Source organism: Lepidochelys olivacea, assembly GCF_965140295.1.
Source record: "Lepidochelys olivacea isolate rLepOli2 genome assembly, chromosome: 7".
In the NCBI taxonomy this organism is placed as follows: domain Eukaryota; kingdom Metazoa; phylum Chordata; order Testudines; family Cheloniidae; genus Lepidochelys; species Lepidochelys olivacea.
In genome coordinates, this window is record NC_140417.1 from 52,418,914 (window position 1) to 52,440,360 (window position 21,447).

Below are 21,447 nucleotides of genomic sequence, written 5' to 3' on the forward strand. Positions count from 1 at the left end.
AGAATGATTAAAGGGTTAGAAAACCTGCCTTATAATGGTAGACTCAAGGAGCTCAATATATTTAATGTAACAAAGAGAAGGCTAAGGGGTGACTGCATTACAATCCATAAGTATGTACATGGGAAACAAATATTTAATAATGGGCTCTTCAGTCAGTCAGAAAAAGGTGTAACACAGTCCAATGGCTGGAAGTTGAAACTAGACAAATTTAGGCTTGAAATAAGGCATACATTTTTAAGAGTGAGAGTAATTAACCATGGAATTTGTATCTAGATTGACTGTTTTTCTGAAATATCTGCTCTAGGAATTATTTTGGGGCAGTTCTCTGGCCTATGTTATACAGGAGGTCAGACTGAATAATCACAGTGTCCCTTCTGGCCTCAGAATCTTTGAAAACATGCATTGCCAGAAAACAGGACTAAACTTAGTAAAATTAAGTGGAATAGATAGGTCCTGCACCCACCTAGGAGTAAGAAGGAATTTTTGAATAGGGAGCATATGTTGGGATCAAGTAGGTGGATTGTACATGATTAATTCCCAGTCATTTTATGGGCCTGGGCACTGGTGGAGCTTGCTTCTTTCCAGACATTGTCTTCTGTGTTTTCATGGGCAACAAACTTATCTAGTAGTTCTAGCAAATGATGTGGGGGCAGGTTGATGTCTGAACGGCCACATGGCTGAATGTGTGACTGTGGACTCTGCTCGTGAGCTGGGAAGTGGTTTCTCCCCAGCTGTTTCCAGGGTGAATAGAAAGATACATTTATCAGATGGAGAGAGTATAAATCTGGCAGGTGAGGAAAGCTGGAATGGCTACTGAATGATTTTGACTTTCACGGGTAAATGTTTGTGGAGTCTTTTAAGATGTAGGATCTCAAACACTGTTTCTCAAACATGTCCCTTCCCCTTTGCACAGCAGTGATCCTCAGGCTCTGGCAGGATCTGGGCTCTTTACCCTCTGTGTGCAGGCACAGTGCATACTGTAGTAGCATCCAGTAATATGAAGGGAAATGCAATGGCTCTGTGTGGACAACAGGACTGGATTACTGTGTTGTCACTCCCCAGGTACAGCTAGAGAAGCTGCTGCACTGGAACATGGCGGTGCGGGATTTCCATATCCTTGTTAACTTGGTCAAGGTGAGCACATTCATCTTTCCTTCCTTTCACCTTCCCAGCAGAGTCCCACCCATCGATGCCTGAGCATGCAAGGAAAACAATGTGACTTACACTATTTTGGAGAAATGGTCTGTGATCGTGTAATCAGAGCCAACTGCAGTGTGTACTCATGGGGTGGCACATTCAACCTTCACTTTGGCACATCCTCACTCTTGTAGCCTTAGCATTCTAGTAGCATAGTTTTTTGTATGGACAAATAATACAGACAAAGAAAGGAGGAAGCAGAGAGGCCCTGGAGAAGGACAGGAACACAGGAATTATCCAACGGTATCTGACTCTTCGTCCACTCAGTGCAGTCTCCTGACTCGGACAGAGACCAGTGTTAGCTGCTTCAGAGGCAGATCTAGAAACCTGCCGTAGGCAATTCTAGGATAACCTGACTCCAGGGACACTTCCTGCTAATTGTCACAGTTTAGGAGAATTGCATTCCTTCTCTGTGGTCCAGCAAGGGCAACCACTTTTTAGGCTCCTGGCTCCTCAACTGTCACCTTTCTTGGGCTGAGACCCACATCTCTCTCCATCTTGACTAGGGCTTTTCAGGCTGCACAGATCCCTGCCTACACTGTGAATTCCCCAGCAAGCCAGACTGTCTAAACCGGACAGCGTCTGCACTTTGCTTTCTCCTCAGAGGCTATAAACCAGGGGTGGGCAAACTTTTTGGCCTGAGGACCACATCTGGGTGGGGAAATAGCATGCAGGGCCATGAATGTAGGGCTGGGGTAGGGGGTTGGGGTGCGGGAGGGGCTGCAGTGTGCAGGAAGGGGCTGAGGGTAAGGGGTTGGGGCACAGGAGGGGTGCGGGGTGTACGAGGGGGCTCAGGGCAGGGGGTTGGGGTGCAGGAGGGGGTGCGGAGTGCGGGAGGGGGCTCAGGGCAAGGGGTTGGGGTGCAGGAGGGGTGTGGCAGGGGGCTCAGGGCAGGGTGTTGGGGTGCAGGAGGGGTTCAGGGTGTGGGCTCCAGCCCAGCGCTGCTTACCTTGAGTGGCTCCGGGGTGGCAGCGGCACGCAGCAGGGCTAAGGCAGGCTCCTTGCCTGCCCTGGTCCCGTGCTGCTCCCCTCCCGGAAGCGGCCGGCACTACATACCTGGGGGAGCGGGGGGCAGAGGGCTCCACGCGCTGCCCTCACCTGCGGGTACCTCCCCCGAAGCTCCCATTGGCCGCGGTTCCCCATTCCTGGCCAATGTGAGCTGTGGGGGGCGGTGCCTGCAGGTGAGGGCAGCATGCAGAGCCCTCTCCCCCCCCTCCACACCAAGGGCTGCAGGGATGTGGTGCTGGCTGCTTCCGGGAGCGGCGCAGGGCCAGGGCAGACAGGGAGCCTAACTTAGCCGAGCAGTGTCACGGCAGTAGCAATCCCGCAGGCCAGATTCAAAGCTCTGACAAGCTGGATTTGGCCCATGGTACGTAGTTTGCCCACCCCTGCTATAAACAGTGTAATTGACCGCAGTTATAAGTTACCACCCAGTTCTTTCTAAACAAGCAAATTTATTCTTAAAGTGAAAGCATTAGAGAGAAAACAAAATCCTTCCAACCCTTCTGTGACATTTTCTTAGGGTGTCCACTGTGTAGATCACTGTGCTACCCACCAATTTCAGCAAGAGAGAGACTTGCTGGTGTTAAACTATGTACCAGTTCACCACCCAGATAAATTCAGGACTTTGCCTTACACAACACTTTGTGTACCCCAGTCCCCAAACTCCTGAGAAGCGTCCCTCTGTAGTATCCAACCCCAGTCACTGGACACGTTCAGTAATTACCAGGTAAGTTGTCCCCAAAGAGACAGTGAACACAGAGCTAGAAGGTTACAATTCAGAATCAGGTCCTTTAGAGCAACACAGCACTGTAATCAATTTATGGTGAAAACAAATATAAATTTATTCACAAAGAACAGATTCAAGTAAGTATTGAGTAAGAATAATCGAAACAGAAATAGTTATAAATAAAATAAGAGAATGACATGCTTTCTGGAAACTAAAACTTACCAAGTTACAACCTTGACTAAAGCATTTTCTTACCCACAAAGTCTTTCTACAGAGCTTGCTGGTTTTCAGTCAATCCAGGATCCATTCCTTCATGAATCATCCCACTCCTACAAGGGTGGTCCACAGTGAAATGGATAATAGGGTCTTGTCTTTGCACCCCCTGTTATAGTCCAGTAGACTTTTGAAAGGCATTCCTGTAGTTTGTTCTTCAGTGTGGTGGCGGCATCTTGAGTTCACATCCCCCCACAACCTGTTTTGCCTGTTGACTTTACATGAAAATGTAGCTTCCGTTCTTTTTGCACACAGTGCTTAATTTTAGGGTTGTCAATTAATCACAGTTAACTCAGAATAATGAATCACGATTAATTGCACTGTTAAATAATAGAATAACAGTTGAAATCTACTAAATATTTTGGATGTTCTTCTACATTTTTATATATATTGTATTCTGTTTTGTAACTGAAATCAAAGTGTATATTTTTTTATTACAAATATTTGCACTGTAAAAATGATAAACAAAAGAAATAGTAAAAAGAAAAGGAGTACTTGTGGCACCTTAGAGACTAACCAATTTATTTGAGCATAAGCTTTTGTGAGCTACAGCTCACTTCATCGGATGCATTCAGTGGAAAATACAGTGAGCAGATTTATATACACACAGAACATGAAAAAATGGGTGTTATCATACACACTGTAAGGAGAGTGATCACTTAAGATGAGCTATTACCAGCAGAAGAGCAGGGGGGTGAGGGAAAGAAAACCTTTTGTAGTGATAATCAAGGTGGGCCATTTCCAGCAGTTAACAAGAACGTCTGAGGAACAGTGGAGGGGAATAAACATGGGGAAATTGTTTTACTTTGTGTAATGACTCATCCACTCCCAGTCTCTATTCAAGCCGGAGTTATTTGTATCCAGTTTGCAAATTAATTCCAATTCAGCAGTCTCTCGTTGGAGGCTGTTTTTGAAGTCTTTTTGTTGTAATATCGCGACTTTTAGGTCAAAGATCGAGTGACCAGAGAGATTGAAGTGTTCTCCGACTGGTTTATGAACGTTATAATTCTTGATATCTGATTTGTGTCCATTTTTTCTTTTACGTAGAGACTGTCCAGTTTGACCAATGTACATGGCAGAGGGGCATTGCTGGCACATGATGGCATATATCACATTGGTAGATGTGCAGGTGAACGAGCCTCTGATAGTGTGCCTGATGTGATTAGGCCCTATCATGGTGTCCCCTGAATAGACATGTGGACAGAGTTGGCAACGGGCTTTGTTGCAAGGATAGGTTCCTGAGTTAGTGGTTCTGTGGTGTGGTGTATGGTTGCACTGACTTCCTGAGGAAACGACAATCCATCGGTGATCTTCCTGAAAACACCATCCTGGCCACTATGGATGTAGAAGCCCTCTACACCAACATTCCACACAAAGATGGACTACAAGCCATCGGGAACAGTATCCCCGATAATGTCACGGCAAACCTGGTGGCTGAACTTTGTGACTTTGTCCTCACCCATAACTATTTCACATTTGGGGACAATGTATGCCTTCAAATCAGCTGCACTGCTATGGGTACCCGCATGGCTCCACAGTATGCCAACATTTTTATGGCTGACTTAGAACAACGCTTCCTCAGCTCTCGTCCCCTAATGCCCCTACTCTACTTGCGCTATATTGATGACATCTTCATCATCTGGACCCATGGAAAAGAAGCCCTTGAGGAATTCCACCATGATTTCAACTATTTCCATCCCACCATCAACCTCAGCCTGGACCAGCCACACAAGAGATCCACTTCCTGGACACTACGGTGCTAATAAGCGATGGTCACATAAACACCACCCTATACCGGAAACCTACTGACTGCTATTCCTACCTACATGCCTCCAGCTTTCACCCAGACCACACCACACAATCCATTGTCTACAGCCAAGCTCTACGATACAGCCGCATTTGCTCCAATCCCTCAGACAGAGACAAACACCTACAAGATCTCTATCAAGCATTCTTACAACTACAGTACCCACCTGCGGAAGTGAAGAAACAGATTGACAGAGCCAGAAGAGTACCCAGAAGTCACCTACTACAGGACAGGCCCAACCAAGAAAGTAACAGAACGCCACTAGCCATCACCCTCAGCCAACTAAAACCTCTCCAATGCATCATCAAGGATCTACAACCTATCCTGAAGGACGATCCCTCACTCTCACAGATCTTGGGAGACAGGCCAGTCCTTACAGACAGCCCCCCAACCTGAAGCAAATACTCACCAGCAACCACACACCACACAACAAAAACACTAACCGAGGAACCTATCCTTGCAACAAAGCCCGTTGCCAACTCTGTCCACATATCTATTCAGGGGACACCATCATAGGACCTAATCACATCAGCCACACTATCAGAGGCTCGTTCACCTGCACATCCACCAATGTGATATATGCCATCATGTGCCAGCAATGCCCCTCTGCCATGTACATTGGCCAAACCGGACAGTCTCTACGCAAAAGAATAAATGGACACAAATCAGACGTCAAGAATTATAACGTTCAAAAACCAGTCGGAGAACACTTCAACCTCCCTGGTCACTCAATTACAGACCTAAAAGTTGCAATCCTTAAAAAAAAAAAAAAACCAAACAAAAAACTTCAAAAACAGACTCCAATGAGAAACTGCAAATCTGGAATTAATTTGGAAACTGGACACCATTAATTTAGGCTTGAATAAAGACTGGGAGTGGATGGATCATTACACAAAGTAAAAACTATTTCCCCATGCTAATTTTTCCCCTACTGTTACTCATACCTTCTTGTCAACTGTTTGAAGTGGGCCATCCTGATTATCACTACAAAAGTTTTTTTTTCTCCTGCTGATAATAGTCCACCTTAATTGATTAGTATCATTAGAGTTGGTATGGCAACACCCATTTTTTCATGTTCTCTGTGTGTGTGTGTGTATATATATATATACATATCTTCCTACTGTATTTTCCACTGCAGGCATCTGATGAAGTGGGCTTTAGCCCACGAAAGCTTATGCCCTAATAAATTTGTTAGTCTCTAAGGTGCCACAAGTACTCCTCATTCTTTTTACTGATACAGACTAACACGGCTACCACTCTGAAACATAGTGCACTTAGTAGTTCTGCAATTTCTTATTTGAGTTCTTTCACAACTCTTGGGTGAATACCATCTGTTCCTGGTGATTTATTACTGTTTAACTTTCAGTTTGTTCCAAAACCTCCTCTTTTGACACCTCCATCTAGGATGGTTCCTCAGATTTGTCACCCAAAAAGAATGGCTCAAGTGTGGGAACCTCCCTCTCATCCTCTGCCGTGAAGACTGATGCAAAGAATTCATGTAGCTTTTCTGCAAAGGCCTTATCTTCCTTGAGTGCTCCTTTACCACCTCAATCGTCTAGTGGCCCCACTGACTGTTTGACCGGCTTCCTGCTTCTGATGTACTTAACAGATGTCATGTCATTCATGGTGTCTAGAAACTTTACCTCTGTATCCTGTCTTGAGGTGACATAGTCAGTATACCTTTTCAGTCTCTCTGCATATGTGAATTCTTTCCATACCCCCAACCATTCTTGTTGCCTGTCTGTGAACCCCATTCTGCTATCTCTGTTCTGAGATGGGGTGACCAGAACTAGCATCCCAGAGGAAGATATACTCTTGGTGTATAGAACTGTGGTGTTATATTTTCTGTGTGAATGTTCGCTCACTTTGTAGCTAGTGTGAGCTGAGCACATTCCAGAAGCTCCTTGCTTTCCTCCATTCACCCCACAAGCTCCTGTGTGCCAACCTCCCATCTCATCCCTTCTATTATAGATGTTACATGCAACTCCCCCTAATTTCCCGCCTGCCAAGAGTTCTGTGTGCCCCATATTTCACACTCATCCCATGTCAGAGGTTTGTTGCTCCCCATTCCTTTCTTCAACAGTTCCACATTCTTCCTCATGCCAGATGCCCTGTGTTCACTCTCATTCCCTCCATGTCCTCCATTTCTTCCTTGCCTGCCCATGGCAGGCACTCTGTGTTTTCCCCTTTCCCCCATACCAGGGTTCCCCAGTCTCCCTCTCTACCAGAGATTCTGTCTTCTCCCATTCCCCCTCCTCCATATGAGGATCCCCCATTCTCTCCCCCATGCCAGGGGCTGTGTGTGCACGCTCCCAGTCCCCTCACATCTCCTTCCTCACCAACACTGTTATTTGCCTGGGAGATAAAATTGTCGGTGTATCAACATGTTGAATTGTACTGGGAGGGTGAGTAAGGATATTGGTGTTAGTGCGTACCATCAACTAGTTGTTTGATAGCCAATTGAAGCTGTGGCTGTGCTAAACAGATGTCAAGGGCTTGGTGTGTTCCTCCATTTTTCCCCTTATAGTTTTCCCTCAAATCAGTAGGGTTCTGGTCATTGACTCCTAAAACGTTCCCTGGAATTTTGAGCCGATTCATCGTTCAAAAGTTATTGTGTTCTAGGCAGAAAGACACAGAAATGCCGTTGAGTTTACAACCTTTGCAAGCTTGCCAGTCATTCTCTGTCCCATTCCTTCTGCATCCCAACATGTTGTTTGATTTTTGATTGCAGTTGCACATTGAGCAGAATGGATGCAGTTAATTTAGAACCCCGCAAGGTATATGAATAGTTTAAAATTATTCCTTCCCAAGAGCATTTCTTTGCACTTATCAATACTGAATTTTATATGTTGTCCTGTTGTCCAGTCCCCTAGCTGGGTTAGGTCTCAGGACTGGAGAAAACTCTGAGGAACTGCAGACTTGCCTAAATAATTTTGTCATCTGCCAATGTCACCACCTCCCTACTCCCCTCCCTTTGTAGATTAGTAAACATCCCTTTTAGCACCGTACCTTGGTACTCCAGATGTTAACCTTTTCACCATGATGAAAACTGACCACTGAAACTCTTTATTTCCTAGCCAGTTTCTGAGCCTTGGACAGCACTTTTCATCCAATGATGATTTCTTTTCTTTAGGCTTGGTTGAAATATCATTCTCTCTTCCTCTTTTCTGTCACACTGATGTACCCCCTACACCCCCACCGTACCTTGCACACCCCACTGTTTTCTATCCACATGAATATGCATCCAGCTCCCCACACTAGTCACACAAGACCTCCACTCCCCCACACTTAGATCTGGGAATGGGTTCCAGCTGAGCCTGGCTTCCCAGTGTTACCCCTAACACTGGGGATACCATCAGCTAAGTGCTAGTTCTTACCTGTTTGCTCTTGTTCTCACTGTTCCTTCCCCCTGAACTGGCTCTCTCGTTTTCTCCGAGCAGGTGTTTGACAGCAGGCCTGTGCTCAGTATCTGCCTGAAGGTAAGTGAGAACTCAAGATTGCAGAGAATGGCAGCCTGATTTTGGTCTTTCAGGAATTGTTCCCTCGGTGGGGTGGGGAGCGGTTACAGAGTTCCTCTTCTCTATTAGGTCAGGCAGCAGATCTGCCTCTATCTCATGCCCAAGTGCACCGGCTCTTGGACTCTGCCCTCATTTGTGCCCAGAATGCCTAACAGCGTGACTCCATTGGAGCTCCACTGCTGGTACTTCCCCAGCCTCTGCTGCCTATGGAATCCTACACATAACACAACAAGTACAGTGAGGGCTCACAGAACAGCTGCAGGCAGCTTTCACACTGAGCCCAGAAGGCAGCAGTGTGTTCCCCTACATGGCCCTCCCCTTTCCAGGACCTCACAGACTGGCTGCTTCATTGCTGTGTACTTATTATTATTGTTTCATTTTATATTCCTAGTGATATGGTATAGTCCCTGTGCATGCCAGGAACTTTAATCACTAGCAAAAGGAAATGTCCCTGCCTCTAAAGCTACCAGACTTGTTTGCAATTGGATTCCAGTGAGACTCCTCATAGGATATGGAGATCCAAATCTAGCCCTTAAGCAGGAGAGATCTGTGATGGACCTTTAGAAGAGAATGCCCTAAAAGAGAGGAGGAACCTTTCCCTGTTTACCTGAACTCCTTGCTAAGGTGGAATTGCCCTTGGCTCATTCAAAGAAGAATTTAGAGTTTGGTTGGTAGAATAGCCAAATGCAATAAGAAAAAGTGTGTGATGTGTTTACTTATCATCCTTCTGCATTCACAGTATGGCCGCCTCTTTGTGGAAGCCTTCTTGAAGCTTGCCATGCCTCTCTTGGATTACAGCTTTAAAAAGCACAGGGTAAGAATTTCAGAGGCACAGAGACTTGCCTGAAATCCATTTGGAAGCTGAAGTAAGAGCAGAATGCAGCAGCTGGCTTCTTGAGTGTATTGCAGGAGTCCAATCTTGAGAGGACAAAAGCATGGATCACATTTACATAGTCTACATCCAAAAATAATGGTTGCAGCCTCCTAGCCAATGCAGACTTGAGAAAAGCCATCTTCATCACTTCAGCTGTGCGGTCATCTAAACATAACTGGGATTAAAGCAAGCCTCTCATTTGTGAACTTTGGTTACAAGTGATGGATAAATACACTCAATAGGCAGGTTTGAGATGACTTATGTCATGTCCTCCAGCCCACCAGATCAAACAGCGGGCTAGAAGACATGCATGCAAGCTGGTGAGTAGCCAGTGAAATGAACAGGGTAGCAGAGCGCTGTTGGTAGGTCAGTAGGTGGCAGTCTGTGCCAGGTGGAGTTTTTCAGTGCCTGATTTCATTCTCAGGTACCAAGCACTACAATATTAGAAGCTGGATGTCACAAATCTCATGGTATGGATCTCTGTCTCTTGGCCTATGTCTGCTAGAGTGGAGAGTAATCATAGAATCATAGAATATCAGGGTTGGAAGGGACCTCAGGAGGTCATCTAGTCCAACCTCCTGCTCAAAGCAGGGCCAATCCCCAACTAAATCATCCCAGCCAGGGCTTTGTCAAGCCTGACCTTAAAAATATCTAAGGAAGGAGATTCCACCACCTCCCTACGTAAAGCATTCCAGTGTTTCACCACCCTCCTAGTGAAAAAGTTTTTCCTCATATCTAACCTAAACCTCCCCCACTGCAACTTGAGACCATTACTCCTTGTTCTGTCATCTGTTACCACTGAGAACAGTGTAGATCCATCCTCTTTGGAACCCCCTTTCAGGTAGTTGAAAACAGCTATCAAATCCTGCCTCATTCTTCTCTTCCGCAGACTAAACAATCCTAGTTCCCTCAGCCTCTCCTCATAAGTCATGTGTTCCAGTCCCCTAATCATTTTTGTTGCCCTCCGCTGGACTCTTTCCAATTTTTCCACATCCTTCTTGTAGTGTGGGGCCCAAAACTGGACACAGTACTCCAGATGAGGCCTCACCAATGTCGAATAGAGGGGAACGATCGCGTCCCTCAATCTGCTGGCAATGCCCCTACATATACATTCCAAAATGCCATTGGCCTTCTTGGCAACAACAGCACACTGTTGACGCACATCCAGTTTCTCATCCAGTGTAACCCCTAGGTCCTTTTCTGCCCAACTGCTGCCTAGCCACTCAATCCCTAGTCTGTAGCGGTGCATGGGATTCTTCCGTCGTAAGTGCGGGACTCTGCACTTGTCCTTGTTGAACCTCATCAGATTTCTTTTTGGCTCAATCCTCTAATTTGTCTAGGGCCCTCTGTATCCTATCCTACCCTCCAGCGTTTCTACCTCTCTTCCCAGTTTAGTGTCATCTGCATAACTTGCTGAGGGTGCAATCCACACCATCCTCCAGATCATTTATGAAGATATTGAAGAAAACCGGCCCTAGGACTGACCCTTGGGGCACTCTACTTGATACCGGCTGCCAACTAGACATGGAGCCATTGATCACTACCCGTTGAGCCCGACAATCTAGCCAACTTTCTATCCACCTTATTAGTCCATTCATCCAGCCCATACTTCTTTAACTTGCTGGCAAGAATACTGTGGGAGACCATGTCAAAAGCTTTGCTAAAGTCAAGGAACAACAAGTCCACCACTTTCTCCTGATCCACAGAGCCAGTTATCTTGTCACAGAAGGCAATTGGATTAGTCAGGCATGACTTGCCCTTGGTGAATCCATGCTGACTGTTCCTGATCACTTTCCTCTCCTCTAAGTGCTTCAGAATTGATTCCTTGAGGACCTGCTCCATGATTTTTCCAGGGACTGAGGTGAGGCTGACTGGCCTGTAGTTCCTAGGATCCTCCTCCTTCTCTTTTTTAAAGATGGGCACTACATTAGCCTTTTTCCAGTCGTCCGGGACTTCCCCCGATGGCCATGAGTTTTCAAAGATAATGGCCAATGGCTCTGCAATCCCATCCACCAACTCCTTTAGCACTCTCGGATGCAGCACATCCGGCCCCAAGGACTTGTGCTCGTCCAACTTTTCTAAATAGTCCCGAACCACTTCTTCCTCCACAGAGGGCTGGTCACCTCCTCCCCATGCTGTGCTGCCCAGTGCAGCAGTCTGGGAGCTGACCTTGTTCGTGAAGACAGAGGCAAAAAAAGCATTGAGTACATTAGCTTTTTCCACATCCTCTGTCACTAGGTTGCCTCCCTCATTCAGTAAGGGGCCCACGCTTTCCTTGACTTTCTTCTTGTTGCTAACGTACCTGAAGAAACCCTTCTTGTTACTCTTAACATCTCCAGGCCAGGCCTTTTTTCACACACACAGAATCCTCTGGCTGGAAACTGATTGCTGGGACACCACATGCGCAGAGTACGGGAACAGCTGGAGCTTGTTGTTTTGGTGCCAAAACACTGGCTAATAGTGGAGCCACAACCGCACTTCCTCAATCAGCCCTGGCTGGCTCCTTCTGTACCACATCAAACAGCACCACTAAGCAGCTCTGCTGTGGGAGATCATTAGGCCGCTGGCCTTAGGGTGCTGGCAGCAGTCCTCCTACCTGCTGCTGCTCCTCTCTCTTGCCTCCATCCCCAGACTCTGACGGTGAGGTTTAGTGGTGTGGCTGATGCCCTAAAACCATTGGGTCATACCCAGTGTGGCAGAGGGTTGGCCACCCCTTGCTGGAGATTCTTGCTGAACTAGGAGGGTGCCTCAGAGTAGTTGAGAGTTTGACTGAAAATGACTTGTTCACATATTGTGGTCTGCAACATGACTGTCTGGCCCACTGGAAAAAGTATGTTGACAGTTCCATAAAAAGAAAGGGAGTACTTGTGGCACCTTAGAGACTAACCAATTTATCTGAGCATAAGCTTTCGTGAGCTACAGCTCACTTCATCGGATGCATACTGTGGAAACTGCAGAAGACATTATATACACAGAGACCATGAAACAATACCTCCTCCCACCCTGTCTTCTGCGGTTTCCACAGTATGCATCCGATGAAGTGAGCTGTAGCTCACGAAAGCTTATGCTCAGATAAATTGGTTGGTCTCTAAGGTGCCACAAGTACTCCTTTTCTTTTTGCGAATACAGACTAACATGGCTGTTACTCTGAGACAGTTCCATAGTTGCCTAGAATTTGAGGCTTTCAAGGTATCATGACTGGGGCTGAGATGCAGCCCAAATGCATATAAAAATCATTTGGGCGCCAAAACATTGATGTTTCCAGTGTGACCACGCTGAATGTGGTGTCTGACCTGCCAGTCTCTGAGCAGTCTTTGGAAGGAGGGAGCATGTTTGTGATAAGTGCTAACAAACCAAACTCATCTGACATCAGCCTGAATGTGCCCGATTAAACGCTTCTCCTGGAGTGTCCTTCCCAGGCTACAGAGAACTAGGTAGCTCTGCCCCCTTGCTTCTGGAGGCAGGAGCGTGCTTTCTCTTGCTCTCTCCTGGGCTGCCATCTCTGAGACCCCCCACCCCTTTGAAGAGCTCAAGTCTCAGAGCACTTGGACAGTGTGAGTGTGCTCAAATGCCAGCTTTGAAGATCTTTAGGCACAGTCCTCACTAGAGTCTCTAGACAGGCCCCAAATTGCTGCTTGTGGCCACACAAACTTTTGAAGATGTTGGTCTCTGTCTCTCAGCTTGGTGGGGGCATTACAGACCACATGTTGTTGCTGCCTGGGCTGCAATATGGGGCTGGCTGCTCTATGACTGCTATCACATTTCAGCCAGTGGGTAAAGCTGCTTGTGAAAAGTTGATTTCCCCGGCCCCAAGGCACTTTGACCCTATAGGTGCAGGGTTCTGTGCTAGAGAATAGAGAACAGATTCAGTTCAAAATGTCTGGCTTGACTTGGCTGTTTTGCAGAGCTGTGGAACAGAGTGGTGTCCATGATACATGTCTGGTGAGCACATTCTCTTGTTGGTTATGAGACTATGCAGAGTTCAGCTCCCTTATGGCTGCCATGTCTTAACTTGTTGGGTATTTTCTGTGGAGTGGGCAGAGCGTATGTCTTTATATCTCTGTAGCACTGGTAGGATGAATAGGAGAGCTGATAGTCTTGCTTCCAAGTTATCCTTTGTGATGGGTAGCAAATTCTTATGGATTTGAAAATACAGTACCAGTGACCCAGGTGGTCCTTTTTATTACAGGAAGACGTGCAGAGTTTGCTGAAAACTTTGCAGCTGAGCACCAGACAACTTCATCACATGTGTGGCCATTCAAAGGTAAGGGAGACTCTAGACTCAGCACTAGCTTTTGTATTCACAAGGCCTTACTAATCTACGTTGATTTCTCTGTGTGTCTGTCTGTCACCACTGCACCCTCACATGGTGTCTCCAGGGGTCCCACACAGGACTCCTCTTCACAGGAATGTGACCAGTATAAAGCTCCTGTCATGGTTGAAGTGTCCTGACAGCAAAGCTGCTCTGGGTTTAATAAGCACAGACGGACGCCTGCAAATTGTTCTGCGCTCCCTTGCCAGCTGTCCCAGGGGATATGCTTCCCAGGTTTACTCATCTGCTTGGCCTCCTCTGTTGTCCAGGCCCATTAGTCTGGGAGAGTATGTAATTCTGTGGGCAAGTTAATGATATAAATGTAAGGGAGGGTCATTTGATTTATAAAAATCTACAGAATCATAAATTCAACGGTCTCATCCTCTGTGGCCTGGCAAGGGGGACTCACTCCCCACAACAGTCCTCCCCAGCTCCAGGTCCTCCAGTTGGTAGAAATATTGCTGATACGATGTCGTCAGAAATGGGTTGAGTTGGGTATCACTCAAAAGCCCTTTCTCCCACAAACACAATAGTACCAAACATGACAAATGTAGAACAAGGCCTTTTATGATATATATGCAAGAAAAAAGTTTAAAAATCAGCGGTTGTTTAATTATACTTTAACACAGGGATGCATGGCTTATATAAAAAAGACACTGCTCTTTGGTAATTCTAGGGAAGTTAGACTTGGCATTTAGGACTGAAAACATTTATTCATCAAAGTCGTCATCTGTGTTGTCTCCGTCTAGGGCACCACTGCTAGACACAGTCTCACACTGATCCTTGTCGGTGCCGCATTCGCACATCTCGGTACATGGCAGGCTGCTGGCCAAACATTTTCAGGGTGATGAGCATCTGGTCTTTGCACACGAGCATTTGATTAGCTGAAGGATTGATTCGGGAGCGCATAGTATTTCACACACAAGTGTGATCAATCCATCCTCCAAGACCCATCCATTCCTGACAAGGAAGGGTAGTTTTGGATGCACTCAATCATCCTGGAGCCATTTCACTGCTTGATAATTTGCCCTCTTGGTAGCAGGTATAAATGCACCCCTTGTTGGTGGTAATTTTTCTCCTGTTGTCTGCTTCTTGGCAAACATCCACCAACATAGCTCCACAAGTGTCATAATGTTGATTTTCAAATGATAAACTCAGCATATCAACGCCTCCAGTGCATTTATGATCGCGTCAGTTACTGCTTCATCCATTCTGAGCACCCTCAGAGTGAGGAGAGAGTCTATGGAGGCTGAATCCAATGCCTTCCAATATGATAATTTGGCATTTCCAACCAACCTTCCAGTGGTGTCACACCCTGAAAGGGTTTGGAAACCTGGCAGTGCAGTGGCATTTAATGGTCTGAGTGATTGAAAAATGTTTCTGACAGCACCTGAGCCTGGGACTGCTCCCCATTAATACACTCCTGATAGCAAACCATCACAGCAGCATGAAGAGTACTTTTGCTATCTCCTGTACCTTCAAGGAAGTCTAAGTTATCCACAGCACAAAATATACACCTACCCTTGATGAGGTTTAGGGGAACGTTCATTCGGTTCCAAGAGGCAAAGAACTCTGTTTGCAGCTGCAGTCTCCAGGCAGAGAACTTTGTAGTAGTCAGTGGAGCAGTCAAAAGCTGCTGTGCAAAAGCTGCTTGAGGAATTTGCTGGATGTTTTGGAATGAACTATTAAACCGACAGCCACTTGAAATGGTAGATTATGCATATGCCTCATGGTTGTCGTGTATGTGTTGGAAAGCTGTTTCACTCAAGCACTCATACATGAGGCTTTGCAGTAAAATAGCAGCCTTGTGCTCTGCTTGCTTACTGTCATACTTGCTGCTGCTGAAATCACTGCAACCACCAAAGCACCACTTAAAGTAGTAAAAAGAAAAGGAGTACTTGTGGCACCTTAGAGACTAACCAATTTATTTGAGCATAAGCTTTCGTGAGCTACAGCTCGCTTCATCGGATGCATACTGTGGAAAGTGTAGAAGATCTTTTTATATACACACAAAGCATGAAAAAATACCTCCTCCCACCCCACTCTCCTGCTGGTAATAGCTTATCTAAAGTGATCACTCTCCTTACAATGTGTATGATAATCAAGTTGGGCCATTTCCAGCACAAATCCAGGTTTTCTCACCCACGCCCCCCCCCACACACACAAACCAACCCACTCTTCTGCTGGTAATAGCTTATCTAAAGTGACCACTCTCCTTACAATGTGTATGATAATCAAGGTGGGCCATTTCCAGCACAAATCCAGGGTTTAACAAGAACGTCTGGGGGGATAGGAAAAAACAAGGGGAAATAGGTTACCTTGCATAATGACTTAGCCACTCCCAGTGTCTATTCAAACCTAAGTTAATTGTATCCAATTTGCAAATGAATTCCAATTCAACAGTTTCTCGCTGGAGTCTGGATTTGAAGTTTTTTTGTTGTAAGGTTTTTTTTTGGTGGGAGGAGGTATTTTTTCATGCTTTGTGTGTATATAAAAAGATCTTCTACACTTTCCACAGTATGCATCTGATGAAGCGAGCTGTAGCTCACAAAAGCTTATGCTCAAATAAATTGGTTAGTCTCTAAGGTGCCACAAGTACTCCTTTTCTTTTTGCGAATACAGACTAACACGGCTGTTACTCTGAAACTTAAAGTAGTAGTAGTACATGTCACACAGTGTTATTTTTTTCAGGTTTGGCATCAGCTATGGATCCCTGAAATGTCCAGGTACTGGACAAAATGCTTTTCTGTGAAAATTTTGCAGCTACAAACTGTGTCTTCATATTACAGTTGAGATTAGTGCTTTCTTCCACTTTTGATAGTGCCACTTCTTTTGCAGCTTTTAAGGATATGCTCTGTGATTCATTTCAGTGGATAGGATTGCTAAAAACTATGTCCATATCCTGCGGTTCATCTTCAGTAAGTGCTTTAAGAGCCTTTCTGCTAAGCATTTGCTCCTCTTCAGTCCCATTCAAAGTACATATTTCTCTGCTCATAGCCTCTGCTTCAGACATCACCACCACTTTCCCATCCACTAGAGCCTCTGTGAAGCAATGTATGAACTCCAGCTGAGTCTCAGTTTGCAGTAGTACAATCAATATTTGGTTCTGTTGTGTTTACCTTTTGACACAACATATTACATGCATTCTTGGTGTAGCACTCAATGTGATAACCAGTGTTATCAGTGTTCTCTCTAAGAGTGACTGCTTCATATAGTTTCATACCTCTCTCAAGTGTTGAAACTGTGCTTAAGGGGATGACTTCCAGCTTACTGAAGAAGAAGCAGGTGTTCTTCTCGAAATGCATGCCACAGCTGGCACTTGTCCCAGCACCTTCAACTTTTTTCTGATGGTCAATGTGCTTCATCACCAACCTTCCAAATTCATTTTATGGGCCCACTTCTTATAGCATGTAAGGTGCCACCAAATGTGTTTAGCCCGGTCCACCCATGGTGGTATTCTCCAAAGATTCAGCTGCTAGTTGGTAGTCTTTGTCTCCCCATTGATGCCTAAAAATGATTAAGACCAAAGTAAGAACAAGGATTTTGTAATAAATTAGTTTGGGGTATAATTAATTATGTTATGTAATGTATGTTATGTAGCTGTGTGCGTACTGTTTGGGGATGGATTCCAGTAATTTCTGGCCTGATACTGATGTCTTACCCCGTGCCTTGGTACCACTCTTGGCATAATAAACAAAGCTGATAATCAATATCACTGAACCGCTTTTTTGCTGATGATGGCAAATCAGCTTGAAGCACTCTTTCCATTGATAGTCATCTGTAACATTAAAAAAAAACGAATCAGGTGTCCTGTTTTGAGCATTAACTGATAACACAGACTGGCAGTCAAGGGACACAGCTTATCTTGTGAGGGCTGCATGTTTGGCATGCCTGTGTTCAACTATGCTTTCATAAAATGTTGATTTTTTAAACATTTTCTCCAATATCTATCTATGGAATTGTTCTAGGTTTGTCATGTTTAGTACCATTGTGCTCGTGGGAGAAGGGGCTTTCAATGATACCAGCTCGACCCATTCCCAACAACATTGTATTATCAAAATTTCAACGAACTTGAGGACCTGGAACTGGGAGCCAGGTGGATGGGGCAGCAAGTTCCCCCTGCCATGCCACAGAGGATGGCACTATTGAAATTATGATTCGGTAGATTTTTATGAATCAAATTACACTTCCCTTACCTTTCTATCACTATCTTGCCTTGGAAAGAGATTTTAGTATATTAAGATTGCAGACTATATTGCCTGCCACCATGAGGTTTTGCACTGGGATTCCAGGACCTAGGCTAGCTGCTTCTCCCATTCCTTCTCACTGTAGGTTTATTCATTATGCACAGCCTCCTAGGTATCCTCCAAGCTGCTGATTGTGGCAGCAGCCACCTTCAAGCATTGAAAGATCCAGATCGCTCCCTAACTCAGCTATTGATCAGCTGCACATCAGCAGTGCAAGAATGTGATGGGCTGGATCACAGAAACCCCCTTGGGGCTGCCAACTGATGTGCCAAGACTACTTCTGCCCCTGCTTTCCTGCCCTGCCAGCTTGGGACTTCAGTGCCCTGCCTGGTTTGAGCCAGACCCGCTAGCCTGCTGCAAACCCAGACCCAGGTCTGAACCACGTCCCCTAGCAGCTGTAGGCTTAATTGAAAGCAGCTTAAGAAGTGTTCCTGTCTTTAACACTCAGATGCCCAACTCCCAATGGGGTCCAAACCCCAAATAAATCCGTTTTACCCTGTATAAAGCTTATACAGGACAAACTCATAAATTGTTAGCCCTCTATAACACTGATAGAGAGATATGCACAGCTGTTTGACTCCCAGCCCCCAGGTATTAATACGTACTCTGGGTTAATAAGTAAAAAGTGATTTTATTAAATACAGAAAGTAGGATTTAAGTGGTTCCAAGTAGTAACAGACAGAACAAAGTGAATTACCAAGTAAAATAAAATAAAACCCCCAAGTCTATGCCTAATACAGTAAGAAAACTGAATACAGAAAAAAACTTCACCCTCAGAGGCTTTCCCGTAAGCTTCCTTTTACAGACTAGTCTTCTAGTCTGGGTCCAGCAATCACTCACCCCCCCTGTAGTTACTGTCCTTTGTTACAGTTTCTTTCAGGTATCCTTGGGGGTGGAGAGGCTATCTCTTGAGCCAGCTGAAGACAAAATGGAGGGGTCTCCCAGAGGTTTAAGTAGACTTTCTCTTGCGGGTGGATACCCCTCCCTTCCCCTCTGTAGAATTCCAGCTACAAGATGGAGTTTTGGAGTCACATGGGCAAGTCACATGTCCATGCATGACTCAGAACTTACAGGTAGCAGCCATGGTTCACACGCTACCTTGAACATCCTCATGTAGACTTCTTACGTGGATTGCAACCTTCCAAGATCCATTGTCCATTAAGACAGGTTTCAGAGTAACAGCCGTGTTAGTCTGTATTCGCAAAAAGAAAAGGAGGACTTGTGGCACCTTAGAGACTAACCAATTTATTAGAGCATAAGCTTTCATGAGCTCCAGCTCACTGCCTCAGATGCATATCGTGGAAACTGCAGCAGGCTTTATATATACTCAGAGAATATGAAACAATACCTATTCCCACCCCACTGTCCTGCTGGTAATAGCTTATCTAAAGTGATTTCCAGCACAAATCCAGGTTTTCTCACCCTCCACCCCCCCACACAAATTCACTCTCCTGCTGGTGATAGCCCATCCAAAGTGACAACTCTTTACACAATGTGCATGACAATCAGGCTGGGCTATTTCCTGCACAAATCCAGGTTCTCACATCCCCCCCACCCCCATACACACACAAACTCACTCTCCTGCTGGTAATAGCTCATCCAAACTGACCACTCTTCAAGTTAAAATCCAAGTTAAACCAGAACATCTGGGGGGGGGGGGTAGGAAAAAACAAGAGGAAACAGGCTACCTTGCATAATGACTTAGCCACTCCAAGTCTCTATTTAAGCCTGAATTAATAGTATCCAATTTGCAAATGAATTCCAATTCAGCAGTTTCTCGCTGGAGTCTGGATTTGAAGTTTTTTTGTTTTAAGATAGCGACCTTCATGTCTGTGATCGCGTGACCAGAGAGATTGAAGTGTTCTCCGACTGGTTTATGAATGTTATAATTCTTGATATCTGATTTGTGTCCATTTATTCTTTTACGTAGAGACTGTCCAGTTTGACCAATGTACATGGCAGAGGGGCATTGCTGGCACATGATGGCATATATCACATTGGTGGATGTGCAGGTGAACGAGTCTCTGATAGTGTGGCTGATGTTATTAGGCCCTGTGATGGTGTCCCCTGAATAGATATGTGGGCACAGTTGGCAACGGGCTTTGTTGCAAGGATAAGTTCCTGGGTTAGTGGTTCTGTTGTGTGGTATGTGGTTGTTGGTGAGTATTTGCTTCAGGTTGCGGGGCTGTCTGTAGGCAAGGACTGGCCTGTCTCCCAAGATTTGTGAGAGTGTTGGGTCATCCTTTGGTCATCCTAATACATTTGTTAGTCTCTAAGGTGCCACAAGTACTCCGTTTCTTTTTGCGAATACAGACTAACACGGCTGCTACTCTGAAACCAGAAATCATTATGTCAGCTCTACCCTACATTAACAAGAGGAGACACAAGAAGCAGCTCTCCAGCCAAGGAGACAAAAAAAAACTGTTCCTCTGGGCAGAATCTCACCTGCTTGCTACTTGGCATCTTGCTTAGGAGACAGGCTAGCTCAACCAGCAGGATCCTCCTGCAGGGAATGCTTCCACTTCGAGCAAGTAATTCACCTGATTTGTTCAGCGGGAGGCATCCCAGCCCTCTGTTCATTGCAGAGCTTGGCTCTCAGCTGAATCAATTCTGCAGCTATCACAGAGAGATCAAGGTAGGGCAGAGGACATTTTTCCCACCTATAGCTGTCCCTTGTTCTCGAGTGGGGAGGGAGGCCACTCCACCTCACTACAAATCAAATAGACAAATCCATGTCTTGACTTTGACCCCATGCTGCCATGCAAAGTTCCTCTGCCTATCCCAGTGCTGGCAGAGGAGCAGAGAAGGTTCAGACTGACTGACTGCCCAGGATCTGGTACGCTGATGTTCCTGTCCCAGGAAGATCCCATTGCCCATCCCTCTGGCTGTCCCAGGGCCCCTGGCAGTTTCTGCTTGAAGGCCTGGTGCTTGGGACGTCCATTTTAGCAGAGGAAGAAGTGTAACAGCAGAGCGGATGGCCCTAAGTGTGCCTTTCAAGACCATGTTTGCATCTCTTTGGAGGAAACTAATAACAGCATCAGCATTCTCTTCAGTTTTTCTCTTCAGTACCTGACAGTTACAAGCTTAACTCCAGCCTAGCTAAGTGTTTTACCAGGGAATTTCCTTAGGTTTTTAATCCATGTGAGAATGCTTGGAGCCAGGAATCCCAGTGGAGCCTGTGTGCTGTGTAGGGACTCTTTGGAACCCTGACAGGAGAGGCTATTGAGACAGGGAGGAAGGGCATTGCCAAAGGAGAGGAACTTGGGAGGGCAGCCAGCCAGGGAGCAGGGATTTATAGCCTTGTAAATGAATTCTGGGATCTTGTGCTCCCTCTTCCTAAAGCACTCAGTGCAGAGTATGCAGCTTCCATCACTCTACCTGATGCACAGTACATTTTAGTGAGAGGAAGTGTATGTATGATAGACACTGGGTGACTGGGATTCCATCTGAGAGGAGACTGGCAAAACAAGGATTAGCCTTGAGCAAAGAC

At 45.7% G+C, this 21,447-nt stretch overlaps 1 protein-coding gene across 4 annotated transcripts in view; it reads left to right on the plus strand.

The window, feature by feature from the left end:
- Window positions 1-21,447, plus strand: part of FANCD2 (FA complementation group D2) — a 183,552-nt gene that overhangs the window by 155,530 nt on the left and 6,575 nt on the right. Inside the window, exons 38-42 of one of the 4 annotated variants that reach the window (XM_084633080.1) lie at window positions 1,063-1,134; window positions 6,411-6,668; window positions 8,447-8,485; window positions 9,264-9,338; window positions 13,588-13,662. In XM_084633080.1, the coding sequence (XP_084489206.1) occupies window positions 1,063-1,134; window positions 6,411-6,668; window positions 8,447-8,485; window positions 9,264-9,338; window positions 13,588-13,662 (519 nt within the window). Of the gene's footprint in view, window positions 1-1,062; window positions 1,135-6,410; window positions 6,677-7,737; window positions 7,811-8,446; window positions 8,486-9,263; window positions 9,339-13,587; window positions 13,663-21,447 lie in introns of those variants that run through there. The other 3 variants (XM_084633081.1, XM_084633083.1, XM_084633082.1) reach the window with 3 other exon arrangements.